This window comes from Oncorhynchus gorbuscha, unplaced genomic scaffold, assembly GCF_021184085.1.
Source record: "Oncorhynchus gorbuscha isolate QuinsamMale2020 ecotype Even-year unplaced genomic scaffold, OgorEven_v1.0 Un_scaffold_1028, whole genome shotgun sequence".
Lineage (NCBI taxonomy): Eukaryota > Metazoa > Chordata > Actinopteri > Salmoniformes > Salmonidae > Oncorhynchus > Oncorhynchus gorbuscha.
The window spans coordinates 177,430-200,195 of record NW_025745938.1 but is presented as its reverse complement, the minus strand read 5'-3'; the positions used below and the strand labels follow the sequence as shown (position 1 = coordinate 200,195).

The following is a 22,766-nucleotide window of genomic DNA, read 5'->3' as shown; positions in this document are numbered from 1 at the left end:
CTCTCCCTGTCTCTGTCTCTGTCTCTGTCTCTCTGACACCTGACAAGTATCCCCCCCCTCCTGTTCTCTCTGACACCTGACAAGTATCCCCCCCTCCTGTTCTCTCTGACACCTGACAAGTATCCCTGTTCTCTCTAAGAACAAGTATCCTGTTCTCTCTGTCTCTGATACCTGACAAGTATCTCCCCCTCCTGCTGTCTCTGATACCTGACAAGTATCTCCCCCTCCTGCCCCTGCTCTCTCTCTCTCTCTCTCGCTCTTTCTCTCTCTGACACCTGACAAGTGTCTCACCCCCCTCCCATGTAACCCAATCAATGGGGCTGAATTGGAGTAGGTGGTGGTGGTGCTGGGTCATTTTTAACCCCCAGTGTAGCCCCTTTCCCCCTGGCCAAAATGAACCTTGACAGCAGGTCATTGACTTGATATCATGCTGGTCTCAGCAGCACAAACAAGCATCTGCCCACACAATCAGGCTATTGACAAGCCTGCTAGCCAGGACCAGCCCCTACCCAATCCACCCAAACAGATGTCTCTATCTAATACAGGTTATGAGATATAAATATTTATCTGATAGCTGTCATGGGGTTTAAATGGGAAGGGTGTTGGAGATTGGGGGGTTGTTGTAGGTATTGATGAAGTGACAAGGGTCACGCCAGCTGAGGACGTGTCTTTATTAGGCTATAGACTTTATGAAAAAAGGCTGGAACTGAGCCCGTGTCCTCACTCACAACAGAGCTGGTAACCTGGGATGGCTCGGGGGTTGTTTCAGTGTGTTTTGTCCTGAAGCAGAGCAGAATGTGTGTATAAGGTTGATTAAATAATAAGCTGATGGAAACGGACCATTTTATGTGTATGAATTACCAGGCTCTTAATTAAAACACTCACGACAGGTGTGATGGAGAAAGATAATTGGCTCTTAATTAAAACACTCACAACAGGTGTAATGGAGAAAGCTAATTGGCTCTTCATTAAAACACTCACAACAGGTGTGATGGAGAAAGCTAATTGGCTCTTCATTAAAACACTCACGACAGGTGTAATGGAGAAAGCTAATTGGCTCTTCATTAAAACACTCACGACAGGTGTGATGGAGAAAGATAATTGGCTGTAAGATTTCAGAAATGTGGACAGAACTAAATGCGTTCGACAAGAGTGGATCATTTCAGTGAAATAGATGCTGCTTCATATTTTGGTGGAGATGCTCCTGTATTGCTAGAACAACATCATGTTGTGGTGCTGTGTGGTCCTTTCCCGCTACGACCCTGGAAAAGCAGGAAGTGTTTATTTGACTACAGGTGAAATAAGTTAAGATGAACTTCTCAAGGTGGTGAATGTGCGGTGATGAGCTTGATGCTAATTTCCAGGAAATAGGCCTATCTGGGATATTCATTTTCAGGTAATAGGCCTATCTGGGATATTCATTTCCAGGAAATAGGCCTATCCGGGATATTAATTTCCAGGAAATAGGCCTATCCGGGATATTCATTTCCAGGAAATAGGCCTATCTGGGATATTCATTTCCAGGAAATAGGCCTATCTGGGATATTCATTTCCAGGAAATAGGCCTATCTGGGATATTCATTTCCAGGAAATAGGCCTATCTGGGATATTCATTTCCAGGAAATAGGCCTATCTGGGATATTCATTTCCAGGAAATAGGCCTATCCGGGATATTCATTTCCAGGAAATAGGCCTATCCGGGATATTCATTTCCAGGAAATAGGCCTATCTGGGATATTCATTTCCAGGAAATAGGCCTATCTGGGATATTCATTTCCAGGAAATAGGCCTATCCGGGATATTCATTTCCAGGAAATAGGCCTATCCGGGATATTCATTTCCAGGAAATAGGCCTATCTGGGATATTCATTTCCAGGAAATAGGCCTATCCGGGATATTCATTTCCAGGAAATAGGCCTATCTGGGATATTCATTTCCAGGAAATAGGCCTATCTGGGATATTATTTGTAGGCTATCCTGGTGACAACATGGTGCTTGGCTGCCATTTGAAAAATACAAATGATATTTTGTCTCATCATGAAGCTTATCCACTCTATCTGCCAAGTGAGCATGTGCCAAAACCAGATCACTCTATCTGCCAAGTGAGAATGTGCCAAGACCAGATCACTTTATCTGCCAAGTGAGAATGTGCCAAGACCAGATCACTCTATCTGCCAAGTGAGAATGCGCCAAGACCAGATCACTTTATCTGCCAAGTGAGCATGTGCCAAGACCAGATCGGACAAGTTTGCTCTTTCTCTAAAAACGTTTGTAGCAAAACCATCGGTAGAGTTCAAGAGGAGATGGAAGCACATTGAACTGCTGTGTTTTATCTGAAGACGTGTTTTTTAGAAGCACTACGTCATTACAAACGTTTTTATTCACAACAAGTCAGTGGAATGTCTTTCTGTGTGAATATTAGAATAGTGGCTGGATGGACACCTGGCTGTGATGGACACCTGGCTGGATGGACACCTGGCTGGATGGACACCTGGCTGGATGGACACCTGGCTGGATGGACACCTGGCTGTGATGGACACCTGGCTGGAAGGACACCTGGCTGGATGGACACCTGGCTGGATGGACACCTGGCTGTGATGGACACCTGGCTGTGATGGACACCTGGCTGGATGGACACCTGGCTGTGATGGACACCTGGCTGGATGGACACCTGGCTGGATGGACACCTGGCTGTGATGGACACCTGGCTGTGATGGACACCTGGCTGTGATGGACACCTGGCTGGATGGACACCTGGCTGGATGGACACCTGGTTGGATGGACACCTGGCTGGATGGACACCTGGCTGGATGGACACCTGGCTGGATGGACACCTGGCTGGATGGACACCTGGCTGGATGGACACCTGGCTGTGATGGACACCTGGCTGGATGGACACCTGGCTGTGATGGACACCTGGTTGGATGGACACCTGGCTGGATGGACACCTGGCTGGATGGACACCTGGCTGGATGGACACCTGGCTGTGATGGACACCTGGCTGTGATGGACACCTGGTTGGATGGACACCTGGCTGGATGGACACCTGGCTGGATGGACACCTGGCTGGATGGACACCTGGCTGTGATGGACACCTGACTGGATGGACACCTGGCTGGATGGACACCTGGCTGGATGGACACCTGGCTGTGATGGACACCTGGCTGTGATGGACACCTGGCTGTGATGGACACCTGGCTGTGATGGACACCTGGCTGGATGGACACCTGGCTGTGATACTTTTATTCCGTGCAGTATACTATTTTTTGGGGCTAGTAAATGCAGTGTGTGTGTTGTAACACCCCCTACCCTCCTCCCATCAGTCTGACAGGAGGAAACTTCTCCCCAGCCTCCCCTCCATGTCACACGGGGCCATGTTATATTACCCCGTTCTGACACCTTTTATCAACACAGGACTGGAACGACGACAGCAAACAAATCATCATTAAACTCTCCATCACTCCTCCCTCACCCGCCCCCCTACACGCCATTGTCCTTTTAGAAATTGGACAGCAAATGTTGTATTGATCTCTCTCTCTCTTTCCCTCTCTCTCTCTTTCCCTCTCTCTCTCTTTCCCTTTACATCTCTCCCTCTCTCTCTCTCCCCTTCCCTCTCTCCCTCTGAACTTGGGATGACCTGAATGCCTGTTTCCTTGTATATGGCCTCCAGTAACATTCCTCGCTCTCGCTCTCTCTCTCTCGCTATCCCTCCCCCTCTCTCTCTCTCCTTCCTCCCTCCCTTTTTAAATCTCCATTGACATCTCTATCTTCTATCTCCTATCCTATTAGTATTGATCTCTGTTTGTGCCTCTATAGATCAATGGCCAAGACATACAATACCAGGAGCAGCTTGGCCATGGAAACGGAGGGACCGTGTACAAGTAGGTGCCTGTCTGTACTTTACTGTCGGCCTTCGTGCCAACACTGGTATCTATAACAATAAGAATGGTGTTGAGAGAAGAGACATGGTGGGAGTACGGGCTTCTCAGTGAAGGGTAGAGAGAAGAGACATGGTGGGAGTATGGGCTTCTCAGTGAAGGGTAGAGCGAAGAGACGTGGTGGGTAGAGCGAAGAGACGTGGTGGGAGTACGGGCTTCTCAGTGAAGGGTAGAGAGAAGAGACGTGGTGGGTAGAGCGAAGAGACGTGGTGGGAGTACGGGCTTCTCAGTGAAGGGTAGAGAGAAGAGACATGTTGGGAGTATGGGCTTCTCAGTGAAGGGTAGAGAGAAGAGACATGGTGGGAGTACGGGCTTCTCAGTGAAGAGTAGAGAGAAGAGACGTTGTGGGAGTACGGGCTTCTCAGTGAAGAGTAGAGAGAAGAGACATGGTGGGAGTACGGGCTTCTCAGTGAAGGGTAGAGAGAAGAGACATGGTGGGAGTACGGGCTTCTCAGTGAAGGGTAGAGAGAAGAGACGTTGTGGGAGTACGGGCTTCTCAGTGAAGGGTAGAGAGAAGAGACGTTGTGGGAGTACGGGCTTCTCAGTGAAGGGTAGAGAGAAGAGACGTTGTGGGAGTACGGGCTTCTCAGTGAAGGGTAGAGAGAAGAGACGTTGTGGGAGTACGGGCTTCTCAGTGAAGGGTAGAGAGAAGAGACGTTGTGGGAGTACGGGCTTCTCAGTGAAGAGTAGAGAGAAGAGACATGGTGGGAGTACGGGCTTCTCAGTGAAGAGTAGAGAGAAGAGACGTTGTGGGAGTACGGGCTTCTCAGTGAATGGTAGAGAGAAGAGACGTTGTGGGAGTACGGGCTTCTCAGTGAAGAGTAGAGAGAAGAGACATGGTGGGAGTACGGGCTTCTCAGTGAAGAGTAGAGAGAAGAGACGTTGTGGGAGTACGGGTTTCTCAGTGAAGGGTAGAACCTGGCCTTTAACAACATGATTTGGGTTACCACTTGACTTCATTAAAGTGTCACTCACCCCCTCACATATACAACCCATGTTTACAATCCAGACTTTTACAACTACTAACTTTCTCTTTCTCTCTCTTTCACCCTATTTCTCTGTTCTCATTTTCTCACCATATCTATCGATATCTCTCTTTTTCTCTCTTTTTCTCTCTCTCTCTCTCTGTCTGTGTCTGTCTGTCTGGATCTCTCTCTGTCTGTTAATCTCTGGTGTTCCTCTGAAATCCATCAGGCTGGTTAGTGTCTGGGGCGCGAGTGGCGATTCAATTTATTTATGTATTTTCTTTACGATGTGAAGGTTGCCAAACGTATGTGGTATTGATCTGGTATGAGAGTGATTGTCCCACTGGACCATACAGCATGTTACCTGGAGAGAAGACTCTCCTCCCAAATCACCTGACTGATGTGTTGTCAACACACACACACACACACACACACACACACACACACACACACACACACACACACACACACACACACACACACACACACACACACACACACACACACACACACACACACACACACACACACACACACGCACACTGTCCTCCTCCTCTGTCCTCCTCTCCTCCTCCTCTTCTCTGTCCTCCTCCCTTCTCCTCTTCTCTTCATCTCCTCCTCTTCTCTGTCCTCCTCCTCCCTTCATCTCCTCCTTCTCTTCTCTGTCCTCCTCCTTCTCTTCATCTCTTCCTCCTCTTCTCTGTCCTCCTCCCTTCATCTCCTCCTTCTCTTCATCTCCTTCTCTTCTCTGTCCTCTTCTCTGTCGTCCTCCTCCCTTCATCTCCTCCTTCTCTTCTCTGTCCTCCTTCTCTTCATCTCCTCCTTCTCTTCTCTGTCGTCCTCCTTCTCTTCATCTCCTCCTTCTCTTCTCTGTCGTCCTCCTTCTCTTCATCTCCTCCTTCTCTTCATCTCCTCCTTCTCTTCATCTCCTCCTTCTCTTCATCTCCTCCTTCTCTTCATCTCCTCCTTCTCTTCATCTCCTCCTTCTCTTCATCTCCTCCTTCTCTTCATCTCCTCCTTCTCTTCATCTCCTCCTTCTCTTCATCTCTTCCTTCTCTTCTCTGTCCTCTTCTCTGTCGTCCTCCTCCCTTCATCTCCTCCTTCTCTTCTCTGTCCTCCTTCTCTTCTCTGTCCTCATCTCTGTCGTCCTCCTTCTCTTCATCTCCTCCTCCTCTTCATCTCCTCCTTCTCTTCTCTGTCCCTCATCTCTGTCGTCCTCCATCTCTTCAACTCCTCCTCTTCTCTGTCGTCCTCCTTCTCTTCATCTCCTCCTCCTCTTCTCTGTCGTCCTCCTCCCTTCATCTCCTCCTTCTCTTCTCTGTCCTCCTCTTCATCTCCTCCTTCTCTTCTCTGTCCTCCTTCTCTTCATCTCCTCCTTCTCTGTCCTCTTCTCTGTCCTCCTCCCTTCATCTCCTCTTTCTCTTCTCTGTCCTCCTCCCTTCATCTCCTCCTTCTCTTCTCTGTCCTCCTCCCTTCATCTCCTCCTTCTCTTCTCTGTCCTCCTCCCTTCATCTCCTCCTTCTCTTCTCTGTCCTCCTCCCTTCATCTCCTCCTTCTCTTCCCTGTCCTCCTCCTTCTCTTCATCTCCTCCTCTTCTGTCCTCCTCCCTTCATCTCCTCCTCTTCTCTGTCCTCCTCCTTCTCTTCATCTCCTCTTTCTCTTCTCTGTCCTCCTCCCTTCATCTCCTCCTTCTCTTCTGTCTTCCTTCTCTTCTCTGTCCTCCTTCTCCCTTCATCACCTCCTTCTCTTCTGTCCTCCTTCTCTTCTGTCCTCCTTCTCTTCTGTCCTCCTTCTCTTCTGTCCTCCTTCTCTTCTCTGTCCTCCTCCTCCCTTCATCTCCTCCTTCTCTTCTGTCCTCCTTCTCTTCTCTGTCCTCCTCCTCCCTTCATCTCCTCCTCCCTTCATCTCCTCCTCCTCTTCTCTGTCCTCCTCCTCCCTTCACCTCCTCCTCTTCTCTGTCCTCCTCCTCCCTTCACCTCCTCCATCTCCTCCTCCCTTCATCTCCTCCTTCTCTTCTCTGTCCTCCTCCTCCCTTCATCTCCTCCTCTTCTCTGTCCTCCTTCTCTTCTCTGTCCTCCTCCTTCTCTTCTCTGTCCTCCTCCTTCTCTTCATCTCCTCCTTCTCTTCTCTGTCCTCCTCCTCTCTTCATCTCCTCCTTCTCTTCTCTGTCCTCCTCCTCCCTTCATCACCTCCTTCTCTTCTCTGTCCTCCTCCTCCCTTCATCACCTCCTTCTCTTCTGTCCTCCTTCTCTTCTCTGTCCTCCTCCTCCCTTCATCTCCTCCTTCTCTTCTGTCTTCCTTCTCTTCTCTGTCCTTCTCCCTTCATCACCTCCTTCTCTTCTGTCCTCCTTCTCTTCTCTGTCCTCCTCCTCCCTTCATCACCTCCTTCTCTTCTGTCCTCCTCTTCTCTGTCCTCCTCCTCCCTTCATCTCCTCCTTCTCTTCTGTCCTCCTTCTCTTCTCTGTCCTCCTCCTCCTTTCATCTCCTCCCTTCATCTCCTCCTCCTCTTCTCTGTCCTCCTCCTCCCTTCACCTCCTCCATCTCCTCCTCCTCTTCTCTGTCCTCCTCCTCCCTTCATCTCCTCCTTCTCTTCTCTGTCCTCCTCCTCCCTTCATCTCCTCCTTCTCTTCTCTGTCCTCCTCCCTTCATCTCCTCCTTCTCTTCTCTGTCCTCCTCCTCCTCTTCATCTCCTCCTTCTCTTCTCTGTCCTCCTCCTCCCTTCATCTCCTCCTTCTCTTCTCTGTCCTCCTTTTCTTCTCTGTCCTCCTCCTTCTCTGTCCTCCTTCTCTTCTCTGTCCTCCTCCTTCTCTGTCCTCCTTCTCTTCTCTGTCCTCCTCCTTCTCTTCATCTCCTCCTTCTCTTCTCTGTCCTCCTCCTCCCTTCATCTCCTCCTTCTCTTCTCTGTCCTCCTCTTATCTCCTGTTATTGAACTGTTTTATTGAGATAGTGATATTGATCACTTCTCTAACCTTGACTTGACGGAGAGAGAGGCTGTGCTTCTGTCGTCTCTGTCCAGAGCTCCTCGTAAATTTCATCCGGAGCAAATCCTGTGTATTTCTTTTAAGGGTCTTGTTCAGGCTTTTCCCTGTTGTTTTCATCACGTTTCTTTGATGGTGTTATTGTGTTGAGGTTGTTTCATTAACTATCTCTTATAGTTGAGGGAGAAAGCGACTGGCTATTCGCTCGGCTTGGGAAATTGTTCCGCTGGGCTGAGGAAAGCCAATATTACAAAACCTCCGACAACTTCTCAGTCAATTGAGCTCAGCAGAAAATCCATCCGGTTCTGTGGCAGATTGTTTTTCTGGTCGGGAGAGAAACTGCTGATCTCATTGTTTTCTCCGCCTGTCCAATTGTTCATGTTAGTTTTGGTTTTGTTATGTTTTCTGTTCGTATTTTTGTCAACATGCAAACAAGGCAGCAACTCAAATATTGTACTCGGGCTGTACATTAAACCTGACTGTTTATATAGATGGAGTTGGTTCCTATCAGGCTGTACATTAAACCTGACTATTTATATAGATGGAGTTGGTTCCTATCAGGTTGTACATTAAACCTGACTGTTTATATAGATGGAGTTGGTTCCTATCAGGCTGTACATTAAACCTGACTGTTTATATAGATGGAGTTGGTTCCTATCAGGCTGTACATTAAACCTGACTGTTTATATAGATGGAGTTGGTTCCTATCAGGCTGTACATTAAACCTGACTGTTTATATAGATGGAGTTGGTTCCTATCAGGCTGTACATTAAACCTGACTGTTTATATAGATGGAGTTGGTTCCTATCAGGCTGTACATTAAACCTGACTGTTTATATAGATGGAGTTGGTTCCTATCAGGCTGTACATTAAACCTGACTGTTTATATAGATGGAGTTGGTTCCTATCAGGCTGTACATTAAACCTGACTGTTTATATAGATGGAGTTGGTTCCTATCAGGCTGTACATTAAACCTGACTGTTTATATAGATGGAGTTGGTTCCTATCAGGCTGTACATTAAACCTGACTGTTTATATAGATGGAGTTGGTTCCTATCAGGCTCTACATTAAACCTGACTGTTTATATAGATGGAGTTGGTTCCTATCAGGCTGTACATTAAACCTGACTGTTTATATAGATGGAGTTGGTTCCTATCAGGCTCTACATTAAACCTGACTGTTTATATAGATGGAGTTGGTTCCTATCAGGCTGTACATTAAATCTGACTGTTTATATAGATGGAGTTGGTTCCTATCAGGCTGTACATTAAACCTGACTGTTTATATAGATGGAGTTGGTTCCTATCAGGCTGTACATTAAACCTGACTGTTTATATAGATGGAGTTGGTTCCTATCAGGTTGTAGATTAAACCTGACTGTTTATATAGATGGAGTTGGTTCCTATCAGGCTGTACATTAAACCTGACTGTTTATATAGATGGAGTTGGTTCCTATCAGGCTGTACATTAAACCTGACTGTTTATATAGATGGAGTTGGTTCCTATCAGGTTGTACATTAAACCTGACTGTTTATATAGATGGAGTTGGTTCCTATCAGGTTGTACATTAAACCTGACTGTGTACATAGATGGAGTTGGTTCCTATCAGGCTGTACATGTCTAATATATGCAGTAGCCTTACACCAAACAGTGATGTTCGGTAGCTCAGCCACAGATGAAACTGGTCGAAGGCTGACACATCCTCAGCAACAGTTAGACGTTGTCTGCCAACTTTAACCCGCACTGTGTAATGATCACCTCAAACACTAGACTACGTTTTACACCTGACCTCCAGGGCATCTAAATCACTTGATTGGCTGAAGTACAGTAGGCTTAGTTCCTGACTTGTCTAGTTGTTGTTCAGGATCCTGTTGTCCTCCTGCTGTTTCTTGAAAGACAAGGACAGTGTGGCTGAGCTTATCCAATCAGCTGCTTAATGAGGTTCAGTGGGGAGATCAGAGGACCTCCAGGTGGAGCCTGGGGAGCGGATGGCCAATAGGAATCACTCTGGCATCTCTCTCTGCCCTCTGGTGTCATTGTCACATTATCACCACTGACCAAGACACACACACACACACAGGCTTGGTGTCTCTCCTCTTCTCACAGGGTTTAGGGTTTAGTAACCTGTCTGTCAGTCAGACATTGTGTTTTGGTGCACGACCAGACTGACTGCTACAGATGAAGGATCTTAATTTGAGCCAGTTTGCTACAGCAGGAAAATAATCCAACCGCAAATATGAACTATTATGTAGATTATAATGTATTAACATTGTTCCAGGGGGTTGATACATTTTTTCGTAAAGGAAAAAAATACATTCTGAAATTTCGAAGTGAAAATTACAAACTTCAGAAGCCGTTTTAAACCTCAAAATACAACACAAGTTTTTAAATATGCTGCACTGCAGGAAATGTGTCCTGAAACAGGCTGATCAAATAAGGGGCCTACATCTGTAGATGCTGAGGTTTCATTGTCTTGTCTGTCAGTGTGTTTGTTTTCTTCCATTCACACTGTGTCTGTTGATCCTGCATCTCCTCTCTGTCTGTCTGTCTGTTGATCCTGCATCTCCTCTCTGTCTGTCTGTCTGTTGATCCTGCATCTCCTCTCTGTCTGTCTGTTGATCCTGCATCTCCTCTCTGTCTGTCTGTTGATCCTGCATCTCCTCTCTGTCTGTCTGTCTGTCTGTTGATCCTGCATCTCCTCTCTGTCTGTCTGTCTGTCTGTTGATCCTGCATCTCCTCTCTGTCTGTCTGTCTGTTGATCCTGCATCTCCTCTCTGTCTGTCTCTCTGTTGATCCTGCATCTCCTCTCTGTCTGTCTGTCTCTCTGTTGATCCTGCATCTCCTCTCTGTCTGTCTCTCTGTTGATCCTGCATCTCCTCTCTGTCTGTCTGTCTGTTGATCCTGCATCTCCTCTCTGTCTGTCTCTCTGTTGATCCTGCATCTCCTCTCTGTCTGTCTGTCTGTTGATCCTGCATCTCCTCTCTGTCTGTCTGTCTGTTGATCCTGCATCTCCTCTCTGTCTGTCTGTCTGTCTGTTGATCCTGCATCTCCTCTCTGTCTGTCTGTCTGTTGATCCTGCATCTCCTCTCTGTCTGTCTGTTGATCCTGCATCTCCTCTCTGTCTGTCTGTTGATCCTGCATCTCCTCTCTGTCTGTCTGTTGATCCTGCATCTCCTCTCTGTCTGTCTGTTGATCCTGCATCTCCTCTCTGTCTGTCTGTCTGTCTGTTGATCCTGCATCTCCTCTCTGTCTGTCTGTCTGTCTGTCTGTCTGTCTGTCTGTCTGTCTGTCTGTCTGTCTGTCTGTTGATCCTGCATCTCCTCTCTGTCTGTCTGTTGATCCTGCATCTCCTCTCTGTCTGTCTGTTGATCCTGCATCTCCTCTCTGTCCATCTGTCTGTCTGTTGATCCTGCATCTCCTCTCTGTCCATCTGTCTGTCTGTTGATCCTGCATCTCCTCTCTGTCTGTCTGTCTGTCTGTTGATCCTGCATCTCCTCTCTGTCTGTCTGTCTGTCTGTCTGTCTGTCTGTCTGTCTGTCTGTTGATCCTGCATCTCCTCTCTGTCTGTCTGTTGATCCTGCATCTCCTCTCTGTCTGTCTGTTGATCCTGCATCTCCTCTCTGTCTGTCTGTTGATCCTGCATCTCCTCTCTGTCTGTCTGTTGATCCTGCATCTCCTCTCTGTCTGTCTGTTGATCCTGCATCTCCTCTCTGTCTGTCTGTTGATCCTGCATCTCCTCTCTGTCTGTCTGTTGATCCTGCATCTCCTCTCTGTCTGTCTGTTGATCCTGCATCTCCTCTCTGTCTGTCTGTTGATCCTGCATCTCCTCTCTGTCTGTCTGTTGATCCTGCATCTCCTCTCTGTCTGTCTGTTGATCCTGCATCTCCTCTCTGTCTGTCTGTTGATCCTGCATCTCCTCTCTGTCTGTCTGTTGATCCTGCATCTCCTCTCTGTCTGTCTGTTGATCCTGCATCTCCTCTCTGTCTGTCTGTTGATCCTGCATCTCCTCTCTGTCTGTCTGTTGATCCTGCATCTCCTCTCTGTCTGTCTGTTGATTGATCCTGCATCTCCTCTCTGTCTGTCTGTTGATCCTGCATCTCCTCTCTGTCTGTCTGTTGATCCTGCATCTCCTCTCTGTCTGTCTGTTGATCCTGCATCTCCTCTCTGTCTGTCTGTTGATCCTGCATCTCCTCTCTGTCTGTCTGTTGATCCTGCATCTCTTCTCTGTCCATCTGTCTGTCTGTTGATCCTGCATCTCCTCTCTGTCCATCTGTCTGTCTGTTGATCCTGCATCTCCTCTCTGTCTGTCTGTTGATCCTGCATCTCCTCTCTGTCCATCTGTCTGTCTGTTGATCCTGCATCTCCTCTCTGTCCATCTGTCTGTCTGTTGATCCTGCATCTCCTCTCTGTCCATCTGTCTGTCTGTTGATCCTGCATCTCCTCTCTGTCCATCTGTCTGTCTGTTGATCCTGCATCTCCTCTCTGTCCATCTGTCTGTCTGTTGATCCTGCATCTCTTCTCTGTCCATCTGTCTGTCTGTTGATCCTGCATCTCCTCTCTGTCCATCTGTCTGTCTGTTGATCCTGCATCTCCTCTCTGTCTGTCTGTCTGATCCTGATCCTCTCGTCTGTCCATCTCCCTCTCTGTCCATCTGTCTGTCTGTTGATCCTGCATCTGTCCGTCCGGCCGTCTGTCTGGCCGGCTGTCTGTCTGTTGATCCTGCATCTCCTCTCTGTCCATGTCTGTCTGTTGATCCTGCATCTGTCCGTCTGTCCGGCCGTCTGTCCGGCCGGCTGTCTGTTCTGCATGTGAATCCCAGACCAGTGCCTTCAGATGTTAATGTGTTGTACACAGCAGATGGAGAGGGAACCTAGTTGTTCCTGCTCCCAGACTGGGGACAGCAAGGGGACCCAGCGTGTGTGGATATCTGTAGGAACACAGGGTGCTGCCCTAAGGGGAAATAGGGCCTGTAATATCTGTTGTGTCCTATGTCACCTCTACCCTAAACACTTTTGGTTCATGTAAAACACAAACCACTTTGACCGTCAAACATGCACAGAGGCTTTTCCCCCACAGAGTCAGGCACCTGGAGTATTACTGTAAATTGCTTTCTTTAAAAATAATTTGGTGTGTTTCTCTGTTGGGCTTTGTGTTTTGTACTGCTGCTATTATATGTCAGAGTATGAAGTGTTGATAACCCAATGACACACACACACACACACACACACACACACACACACACACACACACACACACACACACACACACACACACACACACACACACACACACACACACACACACAGCCTTATACATACTTACTGCCTCCAGACTGTGGAGGCTAAATTGTCCACCGAATCATCCCCAGCTTCCAATTGGCTCATTCATCCCCCCTCCTCTCCCCTGTAACTATTCCTCAGGTCATTGCTGTAAATGAGAACGTGTTCTCAGTCAACTTAGCTGGTAAAATAAGGGATAAATAAATAAAAGGCCCCACCCAGTCTCCTCATTTGAAAGTAAATGTTGTAATGTGATCATGGTCTCCTCTGAAGGAGGTCATTACCTCTCCTCCGTCTCCCCATTGGCCTGGTTTATATTAAGCTTATCTAGTGTGAATAGATCCACTTAAGGCTCTGCACCTTTTAACCCTTAACCCTATTTATGACCCACGGCCATTTACACTCAATTGGATGTTGCTGACACCTTGGCTCTCCTCTGTGTCTCTGACCCGGTGATCCGTCAATGTTGTCCCTTGTTGTTGTATTACGTTCTACGCTGCCTCTCTGAGGTTCAGCCTGTCCTACCAGGTTATAAATAACTAGTGTTGGGACAGGTGGCCATTCCGTGCCTGATGGACCTGCGCAATTAGAACAAGCACATTGACATGCAGTTCCATGCACTTAGACACCGGCGTGGCTCTTCCCAAAGTCCCCAGCCTCGTTGTTTTCTTATTGATCTCTGCCATTGATTTAGATGTGGGGAGGAGGAACATTTCTGCCTGTTCATTTTTTAGTTGGTTACTGTATCTTAAGCTGCAGGCTATAAAGTAGGGTTGAAGTGCCTGGTCTGTTTAGCACCTGAACACGTCAAGGTTTGTCTAAGCTCTTTATTTAAACCTCTCTCTCTCCGGTCACTTTTCCTTCCTTCCATCACCTCTGTCTCTACTTTTCCTTCCTTCCTTCCATCACCTCTGCCTGCTTTTCCTTCCCTCCATCACCTCTGCCTACTTTTCCTTCCCTCCATCACCTCTGCCTGCTTTTCCTTCCCTCCATCACCTCTGCCTGCTTTTCCTTCCCTCCATCACCTCTGCCTGCTTTTCCTTCCCTCCATCACCTCTGCCTGCTTTTCCTTCCCTCCATCACCTCTGCCTGCTTTTCCTTCCCTCCATCACCTCTGCCTACTTTTCCTTCCCTCCATCACCTCTGCCTGCTTTTCCTTCCCTCCATCACCTCTGCCTGCTTTTCCTTCCCTCCATCACCTCTGTCTCTGCTTTTCCTTCCCTCCATCACCTCTGTCTCTGCTTTTCCTTCCCTCCCTCCATCACCTCTGTCTCTGCTTTTCCTTCCCTCCCTCCATCACCTCTGTCTCTGCTTTTCCTTCCCTCCCTCCATCACCTCTGCCTGCTTTTCCTTCCCTCCCTCCATCACCTCTGTGCCTGCTTTTCCTTCCCTCCATAACCTCTGCCTGCTTTTCCTTCCCTCCCTCCATCACCTCTGTCTCTGCTTTTCCTTCCCTCCCTCCATCACCTCTATCTCTGCTTTTCCTTCCCTCCCTCCATCACCTCTGCCTGCTTTTCCTTCCCTCCATCACCTCTGTCTCTGCTTTTCCTTCCCTCCATCACCTCTGTCTCTGCTTTTCCTTCCCTCCATCACCTCTGTCTCTGCTTTTCCTTCCTTCCCTCCATCACCTCTGTCTCTGCTTTTCCTTCCTTCCCTCCATCACCTCTGTCTCTGCTTTTCCTTCCTTCCCTCCATCACCTCTGTCTCTGCTTTTCCTTCCTTCCCTCCATCACCTCTGTCTCTGCTTTTCCTTCCTTCCCTCCATCACCTCTGTCTCTGCTTTTCCTTCCTTCCCTCCATCACCTCTGTCTCTACTTTCCTTCCTTCCCTCCATCACCTCTGCCTGCTTTTCCTTCCCTCCATCACCTCTGCCTGCTTTTCCTTCCCTCCATCACCTCTGTCTCTGCTTTTCCTTCCTTCCCTCCATCACCTCTGCCTGCTTTTCCTTCCCTCCATCACCTCTGCCTGCTTTTCCTTCCCTCCATCACCTCTGTCTCTGCTTTTCCTTCCCTCCATCACCTCTGTCTCTGCTTTTCCTTCCTTCCCTCCATCACCTCTGTCTCTGCTTTTCCTTCCTTCCCTCCATCACCTCTGTCTCTACTTTTCCTTCCTTCCCTCCATCACCTCTGCCTGCTTTTCCTTCCCTCCATCACCTCTGCCTGCTTTTCCTTCCCTCCATCACCTCTGTCTCTGCTTTTCCTTCCCTCCATCACCTCTGTCTCTGCTTTTCCTTCCTTCCCTCCATCACCTCTGCCTGCTTTTCCTTCCCTCCATCACCTCTGTCTCTGCTTTTCCTTCCCTCCATCACCTCTGTCTCTGCTTTTCATTCCTTCCCTCCATCACCTCTGTCTCTGCTTTTCATTCCTTCCCTCCATCACCTCTGTCTCTGCTTTTCCTTCCTTCCCTCCATCACCTCTGTCTCTGCTTTTCCTTCCTTCCCTCCATCACCTCTGTCTCTACTTTCCTTCCTTCCCTCCATCACCTCTCTCTGCTTTTCCTTCCTTCCCTCCATCACCTCTGTCTCTGCTTTTCCTTCCCTCCATCACCTCTGTCTCTGCTTTTCCTTCCCTCCATCACCTCTCTCTGCTTTTCCTTCCTTCCCTCCATCACCTCTCTCTGCTTTTCCTTCCTTCCCTCCATCACCTCTGTCTCTGCTTTTCCTTCCTTCCCTCCATCACCTCTGTCTCTGCTTTTCCTTCCTTCCCTCCATCACCTCTGTCTCTGCTTTTCCTTCCTTCCCTCCATCACCTCTGTCTCTACTTTCCTTCCTTCCCTCCATCACCTCTGCCTGCTTTTCCTTCCCTCCATCACCTCTGTCTCTGCTTTTCCTTCCTTCCCTCCATCACCTCTGTCTCTACTTTTCCTTCCCTCCATCACCTCTCTCTCTACTTTTCCTTCCCTCCGTCACCTCTGGTTTTAGTGGTCTCGGATGACTGGGAAACTGACACCACTGATAACCATGGGAGTATAACCTCTGTTTATATTCATAGTTGTGGGTCTGTGTAATGTCCTCATCTTTGTGAGTTTGTAGTGGTGTGGTCGTACCGGCTAGCCTCTTCATCTGCAGAGTAATGTGCTCTCTGAACTTAGGTACGTCAGTCTCTGTTTGGCAGTCGTTGTGGCCGTCTCAGGTGAGGGTGTCTGGCTGGAAGAGAGGTCGCCTTGCCTGCCACCCCTGTGGCACTGTAAACCAACCGTTCCAGCCCTGACCGCCCGCCCGAGGGCTGCTTTAGAGAGCCAGCCAGGCCCATGAATACTGCATGGTGGAGCTTTTATTACACCAGGGGCTGGAGTGTAAATAAGATCCAGGCAATGGGGCACGTTTACTGGGGTCAGGACGAGGGGGAAGAGGGGGTGGGGACGGGCGGCTGGGTAACCTTGCTCCCAGGTCCTCTAGTCACCAGGCCTGTCACTGTAACTCACTGGTGGAGGGTTGGCCCTGAGGGGGGTCAAGGACAGTGGATCTACTGGGCCCATTACATTACAGGCTGCATGGAGGATAGAGACCGGAGTTAGACTACTCACCCGCTCTAACAGTACTATTGTCGTGTCATCACTCTGTTGGGTTGGCCCTGAGGGGGGTCAAGGACAGTGGATCTACTGGGCCCATTACATTACAGGCTGCATGGAGGATAGAGACCGGAGTTAGACTACTCACCCGCTCTAACAGTGAGGTTGTACTGTCGTCGTGTCATCACTCTGTTGGGGAGTAGAGGAAGAACATCAGGCCACTAAAATGGCTGGTATAAGTGACACACTCATCCTGAGGGGTCTGTTAGCTCACCTGTTAGATTTAAATGTGATCTTGTATCTTCACAACGACTGTTGTTATGGTTCATCTGCTCGTCCCCTGGTTTCCTGGTTCATTAGTGACAGAATGGTGCAGACGTGAGAAAAGAGGTTAGCCTCTTCATCTGCAGAGCAATGTGCTCTCTGAACTTAGGTAGGTCAGTCTCTGATTGGCAGTCGTTCTGGTCGGGCCGTCTCAGGTGAGGGTGTCTGGCTGGAAGAGAGGTCGCCTTGCCTGCCACCCCTGTGTCCTCCAAAACAGTTACTAATCACGTCATCGTAAAGAACCATCTTCCTGACTGAGTCAGCAGGTTTTTTTTCTGTGAACCTGAACATTTTCAGCATGATAAAATAATGATTATTTGCTCTGTTCGTTGGCTACACACAGAATCAGTCCAATCACTATTTAACATCTCTGGCTCTCCGCTCCAGTCTCAATTAACAGTCTTCCTCTTGTCTTAATTAAGAACCAGTAGTCGTGCTTAATTGATATTGATTATAGCTTAAAGGAGGAGTAACACATCAAAACTAAAAGGTGAAAGTAACCACTAGGCCACCCTGGGGCGGCAGGGTAGACTAGTGGTTAGAGTGGAGGGCGGCAGGGTAGACTAGTGGTTAGAGTGGAGGGTCGGCAGGGTAGACTAGTGGTTAGAGTGGAGGGGCGGCAGGGTAGACTAGTGGTTAGAGTGGAGGGGCGGCAGGGTAGACTAGTGGTTAGAGTGGAGGGGCGGCAGGGTAGACTAGTGGTTAGAGTGGAGGGGCGGCAGGGTAGACTAGTGGTTAGAGTGGAGGGGCGGCAGGGTAGACTAGTGGTTAGAGTGGAGGGGCGGCAGGGTAGCCTAGTGGTTAGAGTGGAGGGGCGGCAGGGTAGACTAGTGGTTAGAGTGGAGGGGCGGCAGGGTAGCCTAGTGGTTAGAGTGGAGGGGCGGCAGGGTAGCCTAGTGGTTAGAGTGGAGGGGCGGCAGGGTAGACTAGTGGTTAGAGTGGAGGGGCGGCAGGGTAGACTAGTGGTTAGAGTGGAGGGGCGGCAGGGTAGACTAGTGGTTAGAGTGGAGGGGCGGCAGGGTAGACTAGTGGTTAGAGTGGAGGGGCGGCAGGGTAGACTAGTGGTTAGAGTGGAGGGGCGGCAGGGTAGACTAGTGGTTAGAGTGGAGGGGCGGCAGGGTAGACTAGTGGTTAGAGTGGAGGGGCGGCAGGGTAGACTAGTGGTTAGAGTGGAGGGCGGCAGGGTAGACTAGTGGTTAGAGTGGAGGGGCGGCAGGGTAGACTAGTGGTTAGAGTGGAGGGGCGGCAGGGTAGACTAGTGGTTAGAGTGGAGGGGCGGCAGGGTAGACTAGTGGTTAGAGTGGAGGGGCGGCAGGGTAGACTAGTGGTTAGAGTGGAGGGGCGGCAGGGTAGCCTAGTGGTTAGAGTGGAGGGGCGGCAGGGTAGCCTAGTGGTTAGAGTGGAGGGGCGGCAGGGTAGCCTAGTGGTTAGAGTGGAGGGGCGGCAGGGTAGCCTAGTGGTTAGAGTGGAGGGGCGGCAGGGTAGCCTAGTGGTTAGAGTGGAGGGGCGGCAGGGTAGCCTAGTGGTTAGAGTGTTGGACTAGGAACCGAAAGGTTGCAAGTTCGAATCCCCGAGCTGACAAGGTACAAATCTGTCGTTCTGCCCCTGAACAGGCAGTTAACACACTGTTCCTAGGCCGTCATTGAAAATACGAATTTGTTCTTAACTGACTTGCCTAATTAAATAAAGGTAAAAAATAAAATTAAAATAAAATACACCGAGGCCTTTTACAGACCTAAAGGAGAGTTCACTAGGTAACATCCACGGGTGGGAGGAGTGGTAGCCGTTCCTATGAAGGACCTGTGTTCGATGCCTTCATGCATTTAAGGCTCAGCTGTAATTAGGACCCCAGTACCTGACATGAATGCTTATGATACAAAGTTGTTACATGTAAAACTAAAACCAAGTTTAAAAACGCCATTGTCATTCAGTATCTAAGTAGAAACAGTATGTTGGTGTGTCCAGCGCCCGGCCTACGAGGGATGGTCTGTTTGTCCTGACTGGAGGGTCAGACGACCCAGACCAGACACTAAGAGGTGTTATTAATTAAAGGGCCAGTTTAGAGGTGCAACACGATCCTCCTATCTACCACGCATTAATCACACACCCTGGTCTGAGCTCATACACGCCGGCCTACCCTGTTGACAGGTGAAACCTCGGGAGGTATCCAGTATACCTGGCTGTCGTAAACAAACTGGTGAACTGGGCTGGTGACGTACGCCCTCCCTGTGGCCCTCACCCCCGGCAGCTGTTCTACGGGGACAAGAGGATTGGATGTTGAGACATTGGCGCTTTTGGTAAACCGACCCTCTTGGCCGGTAACTAAACCCGCCGGTGGGCATTAAGGAGTTTCATAATTAAATCATCAAGGTCGTCTAGGCCAGCCGGCGCTCCTCGGCTGTTTGGTTTACCTGCCACCTGAAACCTGTCTGGAGAACTGTGACGATACAGGACTGACTGGGCTCAATGGACATGTGTCATGAAGGCTATTGTTTTGACCTCTGACCTTTTTAATGATGGAAATGCTGTTAGACTAAGAGACATGTTGTCATGCTCATTTGGACTCTCCGGTTTCCGTTATGACAACACCCTTCATGTTATGACTCGCCAACGAGGAAAATAGTGGCTGATTTGAATAAGCATGTCTAGGACCTCTACTGGGGGCGGCAGTGTAGCCTAGTGGTTAGCGTGTTGGACTAGTAACCGAAAGGTTGCAAGTTCGAATCCCCGAGCTGACAAGGTACAAATCTGTCGTTCTGCCCCTGAACAGGCAGTTAACCCACTGTTCCTAGGCCGTCATTGAAAATAAGAATTTGTTCTTAACTGACTTGCCTCGTTAAATAAAGGTAAAATAAATAAATAAGTAAAATACTGTATGTCCATTCTGAATGTAGTGATATTCTCCCAAGTCCTTTTCCATTCAACATATTTTCATTCACATGACTTTAGAGGCCCGGATGAATGAACAGTAACAGGGGTGTTTTAATGTGTGAAATAGTTTAGTAGGGACTTTTCTGAAGCTCTGGCTTACTCTTCGTTGGGCTGTGTTAATGTTTCCTCTCGTTCTCTCCCACAGAGCGTACCATCTTCTGGGCAACAGAGTGTTGGCGGTGAAGGTGAGATCAACAGCTGTACTGCTGTAGCCTTCTCCTGGGCACCTCTCCTTTTACCAAATCACGTTCAACAACACTAGTCTTCTCCTGTATCTCTACCTCTGTCCTTTCCCCTCCCTCTTTCATTTTCTATGCTTCTCAACCTCTGTGATCCCCCCCCCTCTCTCATTGGTTCATTCATCCACTCTGTTCTCATGCTCTGTAATTCTACCAGTAATCTAATCTATTGGAGTGGAATGGAAGGTAGATGTAATGGGTACCTTCTTGACCCTCGTAACATGTAGCTACTCTCTTCTCTCTCTCTCTAACCTGTAATCAATGATGTTAACATGTAGCTACTCCCTTCTCTCTCTCTCTAACCTGTAATCAATGATGTTAACATGTAGCTACTCCCTTCTCTCTCTCTCTCTAACCTGTAATCAATGATGTTAACATGTAGCTACTCCCTTCTCTCTCTCTCTAACCTGTAATCAATGATGTTAACATGTAGCTACTCCCTTCTCTCTCTCTCTCTAACCTGTAATCAATGATGTTAACATGTAGCTACTCCCTTCTCTCTCTCTCTAACCTGTAATCAATGATGTTAACATGTAGCTACTCCCTTCTCTCTCGCTCTCTAACCTGTAATCAATGATAAGCTGCACGTTTAGCTAATCTTTGCTAGTGCTAGCGTGCCACTGTTGTAGCTATTAGCTAAGCTCAGTGCAGCCAGATCAGAATTCACACCCCTGGTAGTGCCCATTTACATTGTAATAATAATGTACATTGCTTTAAATGTTTCTGTGTGTGTTTTTGAAGGGCTTTAGCAGTGTGTGCGTGCTTGTATATTTAACCTGTGCATGTTACTCTGGTCTCTCATTTGGGCTGTGCTTGGGACTTTACAGGTCATTCCTCTGGATATCACAGTGGAGCTACAGAAACAGATCATGTCCGAGTTGGAGATCCTCTACAAGGTCAGCTTCTATTCTCTAGAGCCCCAAACTGCTCAGATCTCTCCCCCAACTGGCCCAAGTCATTTAGTCAGATCTCTCCCCCAACTGGCCCAAATCATGTAGTCAGATCTCTCCCCCAACTGGCCCAAATCATGTAGTCAGATCTCTCCCGCAACTGGCCCAAATCATGTTAGTGCTGTAGTCAGATCTCTCCCCCAACTGGCCCAAATCATGTAGTCAGATCTCTCCCCCAACTGGCCCAAATCATGTAGTCAGATCTCTCCCCCAACTGGCCCAAATCATGTAGTCAGATCTCTTCCCCCAATTGAAGCCTCTCTTATCAGACCTGCAGTGTTTAGTCTACTCTGTTACATTAGACTAGTTCATGGAGCACCTTTATTCTGAGTGGGTCTCTTCTCCTCCTGCGTGACAAGCCAGGGATTGGCGAAATACACACGAGGCAGGAACACGTGATTGCTGATAAGCCCTCTCAATAATTTACCCCAGATCTCTCCTGTTCTTCTGAGGTAGACTGTGAAATGGGCTAACTAAACAGTTCAACAATAAATACTGCAACATGCATCAATGTTAATTAATGAGTGAACTGTGTTAATTGTCTTTTTTTTGCAGTGTGATTCCTCCTACATCATAACCTTCTACAGTGCCTTCTTTGTGGAGAACAGGATCTCCATATGCACAGAATATATGGATGGTGAGTGCTGAGGCTGGTGCTGGGGCTGGTGCTGGGGCTGGTGCTGGGGCTGGTGCTGGGGCTGGTGCTGGGGCTGGTGCTGGGGCTGGTGCTGGGGCTGGTGCTGGGGCTGGGGCTGGGGTTGGTGTTGGTGTTGGGGCTGGGGTTGGTGTTGGGGCTGGGGTTGGGGCTGGGGTTGGGCCTGGGGTTGGTGTTGGGGTTGGTGTTGGTGTTGGGGCTGGGGTTGGTGTTGGGACTGGGGTTGGTGTTGAGGCTGGGGTTGGTGTTGAGGCTGGGGTTGGTGTTGAGGCTGGGGTTGAGGCTGAAGGCTGGGGTTGAGGCTGAAGGCTGGGGTTGAGGCTAAAGGCTGGGGTTGAGGCTAAAGGCTGGGGTTGACGCTGAAGGCTGGGGTTGACGCTAAAGGCTGGGGTTGAGGCTAAAGGCTGGGGTTGAGGCTGAAGGCTGGGGTTGAGGCTGAAGGCTGGGGTTGAGGCTGAAGGCTGGGGTTGAGGCTGAAGGCTGGGGTTGAGGCTGAAGGCTGGGGTTGAGGCTGAAGGCTGGGGTTGAGGCTGAAGGCTGGGGTTGACGCTGAAGGCTGGGGTTGACGCTGAAGGCTGGGGTTGGCTGAAGGCTGGGGTTGGCTGAAGGCTGGGGTTGACGCTGAAGGCTGGGGTTGACGCTGAAGGCTGGGGTTGGCTGAAGGCTGGGGCTGACGCTGAAGGCTGGGGTTGACGCTGAAGGCTGGGGTTGACGCTGAAGGCTGGGGTTGACGCTGAAGGCTGGGGTTGGACGCTGAAGGCTGGGGTTGACGCTGAAGGCTGGGGTTGACGCTGAAGGCTGGGGTTGACGCTGAAGGCTGGGGTTGACGCTGAAGGCTGGGGTTGACGCTGAAGGCTGGGGTTGACGCTGAAGGCTGGGGTTGACGCTGAAGGCTGGGGTTGACGCTGAAGGCTGGGGTTGACGCTGAAGGCTGGGGTTGACGCTGAAGGCTGGGGTTGACGCTGAAGGCTGGGGTTGACGCTGAAGGCTGGGGT

General features: G+C 49.2%; 1 protein-coding gene across 1 annotated transcript in view; it reads left to right on the top strand.

Moving 5' to 3' along the window:
* LOC124021037 (dual specificity mitogen-activated protein kinase kinase 5-like) overlaps nucleotides 1–21,764 on the top strand; it is a 47,898-nt gene extending 26,134 nt beyond the window's left edge. The window contains exons 5-8 of the mRNA XM_046336347.1: nucleotides 3,817–3,881; nucleotides 20,073–20,112; nucleotides 20,994–21,062; nucleotides 21,672–21,764. Coding sequence (XP_046192303.1) covers nucleotides 3,817–3,881; nucleotides 20,073–20,112; nucleotides 20,994–21,062; nucleotides 21,672–21,764 — 267 coding nt within the window. The remainder of the gene's footprint in view (nucleotides 1–3,816; nucleotides 3,882–20,072; nucleotides 20,113–20,993; nucleotides 21,063–21,671) is intronic.
* Nucleotides 21,765–22,766: the final 1,002 nt, after the last annotated feature.